General features: G+C 53.3%; 2 protein-coding genes across 3 annotated transcripts in view; one reads left to right on the top strand and one right to left on the bottom strand.

Annotated features, from left to right (window-relative positions):
• Positions 1-4,229, top strand: part of LOC103191016 (unconventional myosin-VIIa-like) — a 45,820-nt gene extending 41,591 nt beyond the window's left edge. Inside the window, exons 23-27 of the mRNA XM_042334439.1 lie at positions 168-398; positions 1,106-1,222; positions 2,144-2,227; positions 2,340-2,459; positions 3,787-4,229. Of these exons, the coding sequence (XP_042190373.1) occupies positions 168-398; positions 1,106-1,222; positions 2,144-2,227; positions 2,340-2,459; positions 3,787-3,876 (642 nt within the window). The 3' untranslated portion in view covers positions 3,877-4,229. The remainder of the gene's footprint in view (positions 1-167; positions 399-1,105; positions 1,223-2,143; positions 2,228-2,339; positions 2,460-3,786) is intronic.
• A 5,720-nt stretch (positions 4,230-9,949) lies between these two features.
• Positions 9,950-14,104, bottom strand: part of gdpd4a (glycerophosphodiester phosphodiesterase domain containing 4a) — a 41,565-nt gene continuing 37,410 nt past the window's right edge. Inside the window, exon 16 of one of the 2 annotated variants that reach the window (XM_042334631.1) lies at positions 9,950-10,282. In XM_042334631.1, the coding sequence (XP_042190565.1) occupies positions 10,212-10,282 (71 nt within the window). In that variant the 3' untranslated portion in view covers positions 9,950-10,211. The remainder of the gene's footprint in view (positions 10,283-14,104) is intronic. The other variant, XM_042334632.1, reaches the window with a different exon arrangement.

Genomic DNA, 14,104 nt, shown 5'->3' with positions numbered 1-14,104 from the left:
CCTCTATCCTGTCTATCCTTTCTATCCTCTCTCTCACTCTATTCTTTTTCTCTCTATCCTCACTCTCTATCCTCTTTCTCTCTCCTCTCTCTCTATCCTCTCACCATTCTCTCTCTCTCTCTGTATCTCCCTCTATCCTCTCTCTATCCTCTTTCTATCCTCTCTCTCTATTCTCTCTCCTATCTCTCATCTCTCTCTCTCTCTCTCCTCAGGAGCTGCCCAAATACCTGCGAGGTTACCACAAGTGCTCGCGGGATGAGGTGCTGCAGTTGGCCGCACTCATCTACAGAGTCAAGTTTGAGGATGACAAGTCCCACTTCCCCAGCATTCCCAAAATCCTGAAGGAGCTGGTGCCCCAGGATCTCATCCGGCAGCTGTCCCCAGACGACTGGAAACGGGTGAGAATCTTTACTGTGTGAAATTCTGTCAGATTTCTTAATTCATTTATGAATTAATTAATTCTGTCCTGTAGCTCAGGGGTTAGACACTCGCCTCGCAAGCGAGAGGACCCGGGTTTGATTCCCGGGCAGAGCAAACCCTTAGGCAAGTTTCCTTACTCCACACACCTCTGTTTACAGCAGTGAGTGGGAACCCGGTTGTTAGTTGATTGGGGGATCGTTTTCCGGGGATAATAATCCCTTGAAAACAAATAATAATAAGTTGTTCACTAATCCCCGGCTGTTTGTGTGGCGTTGTTGTGTGCAATTTGCTGCCGTGTTTTGCCCATAAATATACAGTCAATTCACTTTACAATGTATCCTGTGAAGCGCTTTGAGACGTCTCGAGGACATGATAAGACCTTGTGTCAAATGCCAGGATTATTATTATCTCAACAACAACAAATTGCATTTACACAGCGCCCGTCACATGGGGCAGTGTCCGAGAGCGCTTGACAGTGGTGGAGTCTGACCCAGAGGGAGGGAGGAGATGACCGTAAGCCCGATCAGAAAGGATGGTCTTTAGGCAGGATTTGAAGGTGGGGAGGGAGGGGGCAAGGCAGAGAGATTGAGGGAGATAAGGTGATGGGGCTCTGTGTGAGATGCAGGGCTTAGTGAAGCAGGTGTCTGATGTCCGGTGTTGCTGATGGTGATGTCTCGCTGCCCAGTCTGTGGTGGCCTATTATAACAAACAGGCGGGGAAGTCGCGGGAGGAAGCCAAGCTCACCTTCCTGAAGATCATCTACAAGTGGCCCACGTTCGGATCCGCTTTCTTTGAGGTGAAGGTAAGTGTCTGAGTGTGTGTGAGGTCAGACCTTCAGCCTCTCTGCTCTAATCTCTGGCTCTCCATCCTCACTACCTCCCTCACCCCTTCAAGGCCTCCTCTTCCACGATGCCTTCAGTCATTCCCTTAACCCACCCTCCCTGCCCTCCACCCCTCCTGGTCCCAACCCCCAGCTCAGGACCAAATCCCTGACTGTCCAGCACCTTGGGACGTCCTCTCGACATGAAAGACGCCGTGCAAATGTAATCTGTTACTGTGTGTGTGTGGTGTATGGTACGTGTGTGTGGTGTGTGTGTATGTTTGTGGTGTATGTGTGTGTGTGGTGTGGTGTATGGTGTGTGCGTGTTGTGTGTCTGTGTGTGTGTGTGGTGTATGAACTCCGAGAAGCTGCCTACGTGAAGGATGCAAGTTGTTATTGCGTGGTTGGTGTGTGCGTGTGTGTCTGTGTGTGTGTATATATGTGTGCACTCCCTGATGTGTGTGCATACATGCACTCCATGCCACACATGGCCCGCGTGTGCACACTCCTGCAATCCATGTAAAATGGGACCTTCTCCCCAGCACTGTCCTGTCTTGTCTGTGAGCCCAACTAACTGTGGCCTCACTTCAGTCTCTCCCCAAAAGGCTGTGGATTCTGTTGGATCCATTCACATTGTCCAGACTGAGGGGGAGAGATGTTTGTCAGGTCAGGGGATCAGGGGATATGGGGCAAAGGCGGGTAATTGGAGTGGAGGTACAGATCAGCCATGACCTTACAGAATGGGGGAACAGGCTCAAGGGGCTGAATGGCCTCCTCCTGTTTCTATGTTTCTATGGATCCTCTTTCTAATGTAGTAACAACTTTTCGTGCCTTTTTTTCTCCTTTTCTCTTCCTCCCCCTCTCTTCCCCCTCCCCCCCAACCGCCTCTTCCCCCTCCCCCAGCAAACCACAGAGCCAAACTACCCCGAGATCCTTCTAATCGTCATCAACAAACACGGCGTCAGTCTGATTGACCCAAAGACAAAGGTAACATCAAATCTCTTTGACTTGTCCATGCCTCTCCCTGGATTAGCTGTGTTTCAGGGTGTCTCCCCTCCTGACTGACCTGGTTACTTTGCCGACTGTTTTCCTGCTGCAGGATATTCTCACTACTCACCCGTTCACCAAGATTTCCAACTGGAGCAGCGGCAACACCTATTTCCACATCACCATCGGGAACCTAGTGAGAGGCAGCAAACTCCTGTGTGAAACCTCACTGGTAACGGCAGCGTCTGTACACTGGGGTGAGGGGAGGGAGGGGAAGCAGTCCTGTATGGTTAGAGCACTCGCCTTGCGATCGAGAGACCTGGGCAAGTTTCCTTACTCCACACACGCGCCTGTTAACAGCAGTAAGTAGGAATCCGGTTGTCAGTTGATTGGTGGATCGCTTTCCGGGTATAATAAACCTTTCAAAAAATTAATTAAAAAAATAATTTGGTCTCTCAACCCACGACTGTTTGTGGACGCTGTTTGTGGACGCTGTTTGTGGACGCTGTTTGTGGGACGCTGTTTCGCTGTTTGTGGGACGCTGTTTGTGGGACGCTGTTTGTGGGACGCTGTTTGTGGACGCTGTTTGTGGACGCTGTTTGTGGGACGCTGTTTGTGGGACGCTGTATGTGGGACGCTGTTTGTGGGACGCTGTTTGTGGGACGCTGTATGTGGGACGCTGTTTGTGGACGCTGTTTGTGGGACGCTGTTTGTGGGACGCTGTTTGTGGACGCTGCTGTGCACGATTAGCTGCTGTGTTTATAGTCAATTCACTTCACAGTGTATCCTGTGAAGCGCTTTGAGGCGTCTCGAAGACGTGATGAGGCGCTGTATCAAATCCCAGGATTATTATTATTACGACTGAAGAGCCCTGGACTGTCTGATCGCTGCCTCTAACCCGAGGGATCAGCCTCACTGCTCTCCTCTGCATGGCCTCACTGACCAGAGCTGGAGGCAGTGAACTCTGAAGCACAGCGACGGGTTTGAGTGTGTCTCAGTCTCTCTCTCTTTCTCTCTCCTTCGGTACCGGAGAGGAGATGAGAACTGTTTCACACAGAGCGTTGTTGGGGCCGGACACGGCCTCACAGGGCGGAGGGATCAGATTCAATAACAACTTTCAAAATGGGATTGGACAGGAACTATAAAAATAAAAACTTGCAGCTATTGGGTCAGAGCAGGGGGAGTGGGACTAGTTGGGGTAAACGCGGCGGTGGGTGGGGGGGGAATTAGTTGAGGTAAAAGCGGGGAGAGGGGGAATAGTTCATAGCTGTTTCACAGAGCCGCACAGGCACGATGGGCCGAATGGCCTCCTTCTGTGCTGGAAGATTCTATGATTCTGTAAGATTGGACCGACCCCCAATTGGCCCCCAGTTTGTGAGGACACAGCTGTGCACAAATGGGCTTCCACGTTTTGCTTACGTAAAACAGTCACTACACTTTACAGTAAATTATGTGAAGCTCTTTGGCAGGTCCTCCAGACGTGAAAGGTGCTGCTGGAGGAGAGGAAGCTGGTACCAGCCTCTGTGCTGTAATAGTCTATCATTCTGCTCCTCATGTAGGGATACAAAATGGATGACCTGTTGACCTCCTACATCAGCCAGATGTTGACGTCGATGAGTAAGCAGAGGACAGCCAAGGCCACCAAGTGAAGGTCCTCCGCGGACTGGCTCAGGGCCTTCCACCTCCTCCACCTCCTGCGGCCCGTGGGCAACCCCTGCGCCTGGAACGCCACCTTCTCCGCCCAGGCCTGGGCAGGCCCGCCGAGCCTTCCGGAACCTTCCCCCGGCAGAGGCAGCAGCAGCAGCAGCTCCACCTCCAGCCAAGACGACTATTTGTGACATGGCTTTGGGGAGGAAGTGGGTCTCTGTGAGTGTGTGTTTGTTTGTGTGTAAAGAGGGAGAGAGAGAAAATCTCCCAACGCTCTCCCCATCTCCTTCCCAAGATACCCGGCCACTAACACTGGCTCCTCGGTACAGAGACTCCTCTCACTCTCTTCCCTCCCTTTAGCTCCCTCTCTCCTCTCCCTCCCTCCCTCTCCCTCCCTCCCTCTCTCCTCTTCCCCTCTCCCTTGCTTTCATCTCTATTCCCTTCCCTACTCTCGCTCCCTCACTCCTCGCTCTCTCTCCTCTCTTCCCCTCCTCTCTCTCTCTCTCCTCCACCTATCTTCTCTCTTCCCTCACTTCCTTTCTCCATTCTTCCCCTGTCCTGCTCCCCCACTCTCTCTGCTCCCCAAATTTGCCCCATTTATCCCTCTCGGAGGGAATAGAGATGATCCTCTCTCTGGCCATCGAGCTGAGCCAGACAACATATCACGAGCCCCCCACCACCCACCGCATCTCCCCAAACCCCCCCACTAACCCCCCGTGGTCACGTGATTATAGCTGTTTTAATCGCGGCATTTGATACAGAGCCTCATCACCTCTCAGGACGTCTCAAAGCGCTTCACAGGATACACTGTAAAGTGAATTGACTGTATATTTGTGGGCGAACGCGGCAGCCAATTGCGCACAGCAATGTCCCACAAACAGCCGTGGGTTGAGTGACCAAATTCTTTTTTTTTTTGAAGGGATTATTATCCCCAGAAAAGTGATCCACCAATTGACTGACAGCCGGGTTCCTGTTTGCTGTAAACAGAGGCGTGTGGAGTAAGGAAACTTGCCCAATCTTTCGCCCTGACCTGCCCGGGAATCAAACCCGGGTTAGAAAAACCCAGGTTACTCGCTTACAAAGCAAGTGCTCTACCCGCTGAGCTACCCCCATCTTCTGTTTATCTATGACTAAAATTAAAAATAATAATTGGTCACTCAACCCACGGCTGTTTGTGGGACAGACGCTGCTGTGCCCAATTGGCTGCTACGTTTCAACCACAAAATACACAGTCAATTCACTTTACAGTGTATCCTGTGAAGGACTTTGAGACGTCTCGAAGACGTGATGAGGCTCTGTGTCAAATGCCGGAATTGTTCCTATTATTATTGAATGTTCCTGACTTGACAATGCAAAACAATTTGAGGTGCAGCTTCTGTTTGGATGACTTATCACTGCCTTCGGGTAACAACCCCGATTTCCCCCATCATCACCCCTCCTTCTCCCCTCTCTCCCCCATATAGATGGTGGGTTGCTATGGCTAAAGCCCCCCACCACGTATCTATTTGTTGTTGCCCCTTTAAGGGGAGTTGGGAGGGGGAGAGCCCTGAGGAGGACCACAGCCAGGCCTCTGAGTAGCCCCAACTCCGAGGAACCTCCTTGCCACCCCCCCCCACCACCCACTCCCAACTCATTGGGTGGAGCCCACCCACTCTCTGGCACCCGCCCTCATATCTGATTGACCAATGGACCTGTCAATCAAAGCCAATGACTCATCTGTCTTAAAGGGGACCCACGCCATGGGTTGCAACACGGGCAGAGGGGCATCGAGGGGTGGGGAGGTCTTATGGGGTTTGTCTTACTCTCGATGCTTCCTTCCCCCTCCCCACAAGTCACAGCACCGCCTTCGTAAGATACTTCCAATTGTCCAACCTGTCTGTAAATAGTTATTTATTGAATGTTTTTACAGTGAGATGTTTCGGGGGGAGTCTCGCTCTTATCTTATCCTTGTCCATCCTGGAGATCCTGCCTGCATTGATAATTGGGATGGGTGGTGGAGAGAGGGAGAATGAACCCAGTGTCGGTTATTTTTTTCCCCCCAAAACCCAGTATCAGCTATTTTCCCCCCTCCCCACCCCCATTCAGTGTTGGCCATTTTTCTCTAGATTCTCTCGGCCCCCAAGACCAGACCCAATCTTCAATTTATTATTTATTCGCTAGCATCATCATGCCTCTAAGGTGGGGGTGGGGGCTAGAGAGAGAGAGGCACAAAAATACACAGTTGGGTCTCTTTATCCTCTTCTCTCTACCCCCCCCCCCCCCCCACACGACTTTGAGGGAAAATTGGCTTGATTGTCAATTCCACTCTCTCCTCATTGTTCCAGGAAGTGTTTGATGTGTGGGGGAGAGAGAGCTATTCCTAGTTGCCAAGTTAACCGGACAGATTGAACGATGGATGTCCTTTGACAGTCGGGGACAATGGGAGTGTTTTTTCAGGGGGAGGGGTTGATAGAATTGTGTGGATGGGGAGAGAGAGAGTGTGGGAGGAGGGGAGGTCAGAACCCAGTGACGTTCATTGTCCACTTTGCAACGCATGAATTTTTTTTTGGGAAAAACAAATTGAAATAAATTGTGTTTTGATTAGTGAATAAATGGCAGATGGCGGCTGATGTGATTGTGTGTGTGATGCCTTTTTTATGTCAGTTGAGTGTGTAGGAGGAAGGGGGTGTATTCGGAGAGAGCAAGCTCGCAAAGGATAGCGGGAAGCGAGCTTGCAATCAAGGATCGAGTGTCCAAATTATTATTTTTATTCATTTATTGTTGGGAGAGATTATTACTCCCCGGAAAGCAATCCGAAAATTGAGTAATAATTGGGTTCCTACTCACTTGAGGCGTTTGGAGTAACTAAACTTGCCCAACATTTTGTCTGGCCCGGGATCGAACCCGTGTCCTCTCGCTTGCGAGGCACGTCCTCTAACCAGTGAGCTACAGAACTCCACGTCGCTAGCACTCTGGGACTCCCATTTTAACAGGATTGAGATAGGAATGTTATTGGTTTGCCAATGGCCCTGGTCACTAACCGGCCGGACGAACAGAGGGCGTGTGAAGGCCACAGCTCATGAGAAAGCAGAGTTTGGTGCGGTCCAGTGCTGCGGTTTCTAGTTGTAGCCGGAGGGGGGCAGTGTTACACCAATTCCAAAGCACAACGTGGCCATTATTTAGTCTGACAACTACAGAAACCATCACCATGGCTGAAGTCTTCAAACTTGAGCCTTCAACCCTCTCTGTCTTCATTACAAGATCATAGGTCCATAAAAATTCCACAGCACAGGAGGAGGGCCATCTGGAACACTATATCCCATTTACCCGCTCACCCGTTTCCCCCATACTCATCACTTATCCCTCTTTAATATGTATTTGCTCCCCCTTCAAAGCAAGTGTGGATAAATAATCCTGGCATTTGATACAGCGCCTTATCACATCTTCTAAATGTCTCAAAGCGCTTCACAGAATATAGTGTAATGCGAATTGACTATATTTCTATATTTGACTACATACGCCGTCTGGTGTGGAGGGCACTATATAAATCCAAGTTGTTGTTGTTATAGTTTGTGGGTGAAACGTGGCAGCCAATTGTGCAGGGCAGCGTCCCACAAGCATTCATGGATTGAGTGACCAATTTATTATTTTATTCATTTTTTTGTAGGAATTATTACCCCAGGAAAAGTGACCCGCCAATCGATTAACAACTATGTTCCTACTTACTGCTGGTAAACAGAGGCGTGTGGAGCAAGAACCTTGCCTAAGTTAGCAACCTGCCTAGGATTTGAACCTGGGTCCTGTCGCTTGTGCTCCAACCACTGAGCTACAAGACTCCATTAACGCACTGCTCAGTCTGGTGTCAGCCAGTCTCAGTCGGGAGGAACCTCACATCCGAGTCAGTAGGTCATGGGGTCCACACGTTGGAATTTTGAACTGACAGTCTGGGCTGACACATCGATGCTGGGAATGTACTGGGAATGTCAGAGGAAACATCCTTTGAGTGAGACGTTAAACCGAGGCCAACAATCCCCCAAATAAAATTGGTCACTCACTTAAGGCTTTTTGTGGGACGTTGCTGTGTGCAAAACTGGTTGCCGCAGTCATCTACAAAATGCACAGCACCAAACTACCACGCAGCGCATCACAAGATCGATCGGCATGAAAAAAGCCCTTTGGCCAATCTAACCTCACCCACCCTCCCCCCATCACTGCATTATATAATGCTAATAATAATCCTTTCATACAGAGCCTCATCACGTCTTCGAGATGTCTCAAAGCGTTTCACAGGATACACTGTAAAGTGAATTGACTGTATATTGTGCATGAAACGCAGCAGCGTCTGTCCCACAAACAGGTGTGGGTTGAGGTGACCAATTTTTTTTTTTTTTTTGAAAGATTATTATCAGGACGTGTAGAGCAAGAAAACTTGCTCAAGGTTTCACCCTGACCTGCCGGGAATCAAACCCAGGTCTCTCACTTGTGAGCTGAGTGTCTAACCACTGAACATTGACACCGCATTGAGTTGCTTTATAAACGAGTCCCAGGGTCCAGGCTTCAACCCCCATTCGAGTCATTAATTGCCCTCTGGGTAAAGGAATACTTCCTGGTGTCTGACAAACAGTCGTGGATCGAGTGTTCAAATTTTTAATTTTTTTTGAAGGGATTATTATCCTCGGAATAATAGCGCTTTGGGACATCTTTCCAGAATGTGGAATTGTATCATTGTAAGGATTATTACTAAAGTATTTAATGAGGCAAATATTAAACAAATCTAAAAGTGTTTGTGTGCGGGGGGGTGTGTGTATGGGGGATTATGTGTGTAGGGGTGTGTGTGTATAGGGGAGTGTGTGTGGAGGGGTGTGTGTGTACGGGGGTGTATGTGTGCGTGGGGGTGTGTGTATGGGGGATTATGTGTGGAGGGGTGTGTGTGTGTACGGGGGTGTATGTGTGCGGGGGGGGGGGGGGGGGTGAGGGAGGGAAGTGCCAGAGGACAGATGTTGAGATTCGCAGTTTTAATACAAAATGGAGGGGGTTTACGAAAACAAGATGTGGGGCCCTGCACTACACATCCTGAGATGTTTTTGAGACCTTGGTGACCTGGTTATATGGCTCAAGGTTTGACAAATGATTGGATGAAAGGGGGTATAAAAGACCCCGTTGAAACACTTTGGAAAAGAAGAAGGAAGGCCGCAGCAGTCTGCCGGCCAGAAAGAAGATTGGAAGACCTGGAACCGCTTTGCTTAAGACAGAAGATTGAAAGCTGGAAAACCTGAAACAACCAACTAGAACTAGAACTTGGTGGTGTGGTTTGATTATGTGTATACAAGTATATAGTCTTATGTAACCTTATATGTATGAGTAGCAATTGGCTGAGTGTATTAACCTATTGGGATTCTGAGTATTAAAAAAAACAATATAATCCATTTGAGCGTGCGTCTCTTATTTGTATTTTCTAACACAGATTATTTCAGAGAAGCAGTGTTGTTCGTGATCCACAGTTACTATAAGATTCTACGATCTGGTGATTAGATAATCAGGACCTTGTTTTATTTAAAGGAACATGTCCATGTGCAGTTCCTTCCTCCTCTACGTGTCCCAGACTGATAGTTCCCTCTCGGCCAACACACTAAAGCCCAGAGTAACATCTCCTCCCTGTGTGATCAGGAAGATCACCGCTCACACCGGAATCTCATGGGTACCTGAGATGTAACACTGCCATCCTGTCTATGCCCTGTCGGGTGGACAACAACAGCTTGCATTTATATGGTATCCTTCATACAGGATAGCGTCCCAGAGATGGTAAAAGATCTCACAGCATCACAAGGGAGTTTCTCTCTCCCGGTGTCCTGGTCAGCAGGAGACCTGGTGTAGTGGTTAGAGCGCACACCTTGCAAGTGAGAGGACCCGGCTTCGATTCCCAGAAGGGTGAAACCTTAGGCAAGTGTCCATCCTTCCACACACCTCTGTTTACCAGCAATAAGTAGGAACCCAGATGTAAGTTATTCTTGTTAGTCGATTGGCAGATCGCTTTCTAGGGTTAATAATCCCTCAAAACAAATTGACAATATTATTTTTATTATTTATTGTTTTGGACGGGTTATTACCTCCGGAAAAACAATTCATCAATCGACTGACAACGGGGTTCCTACTCACTGCTGGTAAAGAGGTGCGTGGAGTAAGGAATCTATGGTTTCTCCCTGCCCGGGAAGCCTCTGGCTGGCGAGGCGAGAGCTCTAACCTCTGAGTTACAGGCCTCCACTGGTGGTGTTGTCAGCAAACGTATGTCAGGCTGTGAGACAGCGATTGCCTTTAACCTTTGGGAAGGGCAGTCGGTGAGGGTGTTGCTCTGTCCCTGTTACATGGTGATGGTGTTGCTCTGGGCTTCTCCTGGCGCTATTCTCCCGGTGATTGGCCGCACGGAGAATTCTGGGAACACGAAGGAAAGTAATAATAATAATCTTTGCATTCGGTATTGATTCCCGTCGTAGAGACGTCTCAAAGCGCTTCACAGAAAATACTGTAAAGTGTGTTTTGTGGGTGAGGTTGAAGTGTGGGATGAGAGACTACCTTTGAGAAGTGTAGACTGTGTTCCTCCTTTACAGTGATTCGCTGCCGCGTTTCGCCCACAAAATTCACAGTCAATTCACTTTACAGTATATTCTTTGAAGCGCTTTGAGACGTGTGACAGGACCGGAGAAATCCTCCACCCACCACCTTTCTGGGTGTAATGGCTGAAGGCAGGGCCACCGATGGTAGAGCTGAGGGGACGAGGGATAAACAGGAGGCCGGAGCCAGCCGAGCGGAGGCAGCGGGTGGGGGAGTGGAGGGGTGAGCAGGTGGGAGAGGGAGGGAGGTGCGAGGAAATGAAGGGATTTGAAAACGAGTAAGAAGATCTGGCGAGGGCTGGGGTGATGGGGTACAGGGGTTAGTGTGTGTGATAGGGAGCCAGTGGGGCCGGGCGAGGGCTGGGGTGATGGGGTACAGGGGTTAGTGTGTGTGATAGGGAGCCAGTGGGGCCGGCGAGGGCTGGGGTGATGGGGTACAGGGGTTAGTGTGTGTGATAGGGAGCCAGTGGGGCCGGGCGAGGGCTGGGGTGATGGGGTACAGGGGTTAGTGTGTGTGATAGGGAGCCAGTGGGGCCGGGCGAGGGCTGGGGTGATGGGGTACAGGGGTTAGTGTGTGTGATAGGGAGCCAGTGGGGCCGGGCGAGGGCTGGGTGATGGGGTACAGGGGTTAGTGTGTGTGATAGGGAGCCAGTGGGCCGGGCGAGGGCTGGGGTGATGGGGTACAGGGGTTAGTGTGTGTGATAGGGAGCCAGTGGGGCCGGGCGAGGGCTGGGGTGATGGGGTACAGGGGTTAGTGTGTGTGATAGGGAGCCAGTGGGGCCGGGCGAGGGCTGGGGTGATGGGGTACAGGGGTTAGTGTGTGTGATAGGGAGCCAGTGGGGCCGGGCGAGGGCTGGGGTGATGGGGTACAGGGGTTAGTGTGTGTGATAGGGAGCCAGTGGGGCCGGCGAGGGCTGGGGTGATGGGGTACAGGGGTTAGTGTGTGTGATAGGGAGCCAGTGGGGCCGGGCGAGGGCTGGGGTGATGGGGTACAGGGGTTAGTGTGTGTGATAGGGAGCCAGTGGGGCCGGGCGAGGGCTGGGGTGATGGGGTACAGGGGTTAGTGTGTGTGATAGGGAGCCAGTGGGGCCGGCGAGGGCTGGGGTGATGGGGTACAGGGGTTAGTGTGTGTGATAGGGAGCCAGTGGGGCCGGGCGAGGGCTGGGGTGATGGGGTACAGGGGTTAGTGTGTGTGATAGGGAGCCAGTGGGGCCGGGCGAGGGCTGGGGTGATGGGGTACAGGGGTTAGTGTGTGTGATAGGGAGCCAGTGGGGCCGGGCGAGGGCTGGGGTGATGGGGTACAGGGGTTAGTGTGTGTGATAGGGAGCCAGTGGGGCCGGGCGAGGGCTGGGGTGATGGGGTACAGGGGTTAGTGTGTGTGATAGGGAGCCAGTGGGGCCGGGCGAGGGCTGGGGTGATGGGGTACAGGGGTTAGTGTGTGTGATAGGGAGCCAGTGGGGCCGGGCGAGGGCTGGGGTGATGGGGTACAGGGGTTAGTGTGTGTGATAGGGAGCCAGTGGGGCCGGGCGAGGGCTGGGGTGATGGGGTACAGGGGTTAGTGTGTGTGATAGGGAGCCAGTGGGGCCGGGCGAGGGCTGGGGTGATGGGGTACAGGGGTTAGTGTGTGTGATAGGGAGCCAGTGGGGCCGGGCGAGGGCTGGGGTGATGGGGTACAGGGGTTAGTGTGTGTGATAGGGAGCCAGTGGGGCCGGGCGAGGGCTGGGGTGATGGGGTACAGGGGTTAGTGTGTGTGATAGGGAGCCAGTGGGGCCGGGCGAGGGCTGGGGTGATGGGGTACAGGGGTTAGTGTGTGTGATAGGGAGCCAGTGGGGCCGGGCGAGGGCTGGGGTGATGGGGTACAGGGGTTAGTGTGTGTGATAGGGAGCCAGTGGGGCCGGGCGAGGGCTGGGGTGATGGGGTACAGGGGTTAGTGTGTGTGATAGGGAGCCAGTGGGGCCGGGCGAGGGCTGGGGTGATGGGGTACAGGGGTTAGTGTGTGTGATAGGGAGCCAGTGGGGCCGGGCGAGGGCTGGGGTGATGGGGTACAGGGGTTAGTGTGTGTGATAGGGAGCCAGTGGGGCCGGGCGAGGGCTGGGGTGATGGGGTACAGGGGTTAGTGTGTGTGATAGGGAGCCAGTGGGGCCGGGCGAGGGCTGGGGTGATGGGGTACAGGGGTTAGTGTGTGTGATAGGGAGCCAGTGGGGCCGGGCGAGGGCTGGGGTGATGGGGTACAGGGGTTAGTGTGTGTGATAGGGAGCCAGTGGGGCCGGGCGAGGGCTGGGGTGATGGGGTACAGGGGTTAGTGTGTGTGATAGGGAGCCAGTGGGGCCGGGCGAGGGCTGGGGTGATGGGGTACAGGGGTTAGTGTGTGTGATAGGGAGCCAGTGGGGCCGGGCGAGGGCTGGGGTGATGGGGTACAGGGGTTAGTGTGTGTGATAGGGAGCCAGTGGGGCGGGCGAGGGCTGGGGTGATGGGGTACAGGGGTTAGTGTGTGTGATAGGGAGCCAGTGGGGCCGGGCGAGGGCTGGGGTGATGGGGTACAGGGGTTAGTGTGTGTGATAGGGAGCCAGTGGGGCCGGGCGAGGGCTGGGGTGATGGGGTACAGGGGTTAGTGTGTGTGATAGGGAGCCAGTGGGGCCGGGCGAGGGCTGGGGTGATGGGGTACAGGGGTTAGTGTGTGTGATAGGGAGCCAGTGGGGCCGGGCGAGGGCTGGGGTGATGGGGTACAGGGGTTAGTGTGTGTGATAGGGAGCCAGTGGGGCCGGGCGAGGGCTGGGGTGATGGGGTACAGGGGTTAGTGTGTGTGATAGGGAGCCAGTGGGGCCGGGCGAGGGCTGGGGTGATGGGGTACAGGGGTTAGTGTGTGTGATAGGGAGCCAGTGGGGCCGGGCGAGGGCTGGGGTGATGGGGTACAGGGGTTAGTGTGTGTGATAGGGAGCCAGTGGGGCCGGGCGAGGGCTGGGGTGATGGGGTACAGGGGTTAGTGTGTGTGATAGGGAGCCAGTGGGGCCGGGCGAGGGCTGGGGTGATGGGGTACAGGGGTTAGTGTGTGTGATAGGGAGCCAGTGGGGCCGGGCGAGGGCTGGGGTGATGGGGTACAGGGGTTAGTGTGTGTGATAGGGAGCCAGTGGGGCCGGGCGAGGGCTGGGGTGATGGGGTACAGGGGTTAGTGTGTGTGATAGGGAGCCAGTGGGGCCGGGCGAGGGCTGGGGTGATGGGGTACAGGGGTTAGTGTGTGTGATAGGGAGCCAGTGGGGCCGGGCGAGGGCTGGGGTGATGGGGTACAGGGGTTAGTGTGTGTGATAGGGAGCCAGTGGGGCCGGGCGAGGGCTGGGGTGATGGGGTACAGGGGTTAGTGTGTGTGATAGGGAGCCAGTGGGGCCGGGCGAGGGCTGGGGTGATGGGGTACAGGGGTTAGTGTGTGTGATAGGGAGCCAGTGGGGCCGGGCGAGGGCTGGGGTGATGGGGTACAGGGGTTAGTGTGTGTGATAGGGAGCCAGTGGGGCCGGGCGAGGGCTGGGGTGATGGGGTACAGGGGTTAGTGTGTGTGATAGGGAGCCAGTGGGGCCGGGCGAGGGCTGGGGTGATGGGGTACAGGGGTTAGTGTGTGTGATAGGGAGCCAGTGGGGCCGGGCGAGGGCTG

The sequence above is a fragment of the Callorhinchus milii genome, unplaced genomic scaffold, assembly GCF_018977255.1.
Source record: "Callorhinchus milii isolate IMCB2004 unplaced genomic scaffold, IMCB_Cmil_1.0 Scaffold4, whole genome shotgun sequence".
NCBI classification, from domain to species: Eukaryota; Metazoa; Chordata; class Chondrichthyes; order Chimaeriformes; family Callorhinchidae; genus Callorhinchus; species Callorhinchus milii.
Note: the sequence above shows the minus strand (reverse complement) of the source record. Positions and strands in the feature narration are given on the sequence as shown.